The 2,527-nt window shown below is 35.5% G+C and overlaps 1 protein-coding gene across 1 annotated transcript; it reads right to left on the bottom strand.

Moving 5' to 3' along the window:
- Positions 1 to 1,485: 1,485 nt before the first annotated feature.
- On the bottom strand, positions 1,486 to 2,527 carry LOC126781987 (transcription factor MYB1-like). Its single transcript, XM_050507127.1, has 3 exons — positions 2,395 to 2,527; positions 2,175 to 2,304; positions 1,486 to 2,074 (listed from the first exon to the last, which is right to left on the bottom strand). Exons 1-3 carry the CDS (start codon positions 2,525 to 2,527, stop codon positions 1,486 to 1,488), a joined length of 852 nt encoding a protein of 283 aa, XP_050363084.1.

Here is a 2,527-nt window from a genome sequence, read left to right as displayed (position 1 = left end):
ATCATGGAAAGTTTTATTCCCTAAAATATGTCATGCATTAATCCCTAAAACATGTCATGTTTTATGCCTTTAATGATCATCTTCTATTTAATTGTTGCATGACTTGGCTCCATCTTTTTTTCTTTAATTATCTTTTCAATCCAATCTGAAAATAAGAAAATAAAATCATAAGTAAGAGATAATTAGTTTCAAAAAACCTAACAAGGATTCCTAGTCAAACTAGGACTCTAAACCAATTATGCGTTTTTAACTCATGTAAGCACAAAAATGCATCAAATACCGCTCAAGACTCTTATTACGACTCAATGAATCAATAGTACAACAATAAGGGCTAAGCAAAATACAAATTGAGGTAAAAACATGTTAAAAACGTCGCACAAAGTGCTCATATCACTTAGCGCCCACGTAACAACAATACATAAAAGTTTAGGTTTATAGTCCCTATAAAGAAAAAAGAAAACGATATGATGAGAATGAATATTATCCACGTCGTTGCATTTTTGACGTAAAGAAATACGTGCCAGATAAAACACATAGTTAAATATGTAAAAGTTATCAAAGCTCTCATGATTAATGTAAAGATCGGGGGAGGTGATGTAATAGGTGCGTTGTGTTCTTTTCCCCTTCGACCAAGGTTTTATTTTCTCCCATTGAGTTTTGTTACTTTGCAAGGTTTTCAATGAGGCAACACTTTATGCACAATTATATCTTTAAACTCGGCACAAGGGAGAGTGTTGAAGGAAAAACACCATTAGTGTGCATTCGTTAAAACAAATAAATGAATGAGTTAATGAAGTTTATGGTCAATGGATGTAACAGATCAATCACCATTATGTAGTCTTAATTACCATTGTAATTACCATTTACTTTTATTGTAATCTTGACCCCTATATAAAGGGGATTATCAATGAGATGAATATATCATTATATTTTCCCTACAACACCAAAGAAAAAAATTAGGTACCTTGCAATTAGACATTTTTTTGAGTATGAAAATCAAGGTATCAATGTGAGTTTAGGACTGAAATGCAATCTAATTTGTTGTCAAAACTCTTTTCCCCTTTCTTCCATTTTCTTCAATTCTTTATTTTCTTTCAGAATATTTATTCAATCAACTCACAAAGACATATGCACGAAGTACTATGAACACTTATCTTATTCCCTTACTTTGAAACAATAATACAAATATTTTTGAAGATTCTAATCAAAATCTCATTTCATCTTTTGAAAGAAAATATGAAATTTTGTTCGAAATGGAATACTTTGACGAAGAGAATATATATAATCAAGGGAGTAGAATAAATATAAAATAAGGTCAGAAATAAAGATTGCGTCACATACCAATTATAGCACCATTAATTATAGACATACGCTCTATATGATAGGTTTATTTACGTAGAATGAGTGTAAAATGAAAAAAAAATATGCATGAGTTTATTTTAAAGGAGACTTGACAATAATGAGTTTATATCTAGCTAATTTTCTCTAAATACTATTTTCCTGGCCCAACCAGTCATCAGAGTGGAGCAAAAATGCAAGGGAATCTAAATCCAATGAAGCGCCATAGTTCTCAAGATCACAGTTCACATCTCCTATCCAGTCATTGAGCACCCCATCATCTAATGGAATATCATGGTCTCCATTACCATCTTCATTATCATCACCAGCAGTTGCTTCATATTCATTGCAGCCAAAGTTTATTGCACCTGTTCCCTGATACTGTACTTCTGTGTTTACTGCATCTTCAGGAACTGAACTTACCGACTGGGTTTGAGGAACTCGAAGCTCAAATGCGGGTTTGGTTGTTGAGTAATCATCGACGAGAAGAGGGAGTGATGGGACTAGCATTCTGGTTAACCTAGTGGCCTTGGTTCTTATTACTTGAGGCTGACTGGATGCGGCTGATGCTGAAGCTGACGGCTTTCTAGGCCTAAATTTGGTCCCAGCAGGAGATGTTTCCTTGGATGATCCGGAATGCGATTTGGGTTTAGCTTTCTTTGCCAGAGTGGTGTTCCAGTAATTCTTGATTTCATTGTCTGTTCGCCCCGGTAGCCTTCCAGCTATTAGAGACCATCTATAACATATATAGAAGCCAAAGTAAGTACAAACTTTAACTCTAACTGATAAGGGGTAAAGAAAACAATTTCGAGTTCTGAGAGGGCTGAAGTTCGTACCTGTTGCCAAGAAGATTATGGAGTCTGATAATGAGTTCTTCTTCATCCCGGGATATGTTACCTCTCTTTATATCTGGCCTCAGATAGTTTAACCATCTCAGTCTACAGCTCTTACCACATCTCTTCAAACCTGCATTAACACAATAAAGCGAAAACAGAGTAAGAGAAGAGCAGAAGCAGAAGTGAAAAGAAATGGACGAACAGAGTGAGTAGTACGTACCAGCTCTCGTTGGGAGGTTTCTCCATTTGCCTTCTCCATGAGTATTGATATAAGATGCTAGTACTTTATCTTCCAAGGCAGTCCAAGCTCCTCTGTTAAGTCCTTCCTTGGAGCAACATGGACTCCTCCCCAT

This window comes from Argentina anserina, chromosome 2 (assembly GCF_933775445.1).
Source record: "Argentina anserina chromosome 2, drPotAnse1.1, whole genome shotgun sequence".
In the NCBI taxonomy this organism is placed as follows: Eukaryota; Viridiplantae; Streptophyta; class Magnoliopsida; order Rosales; family Rosaceae; genus Argentina; species Argentina anserina.
This window is presented reverse-complemented; position numbering and strand designations above follow the sequence as displayed.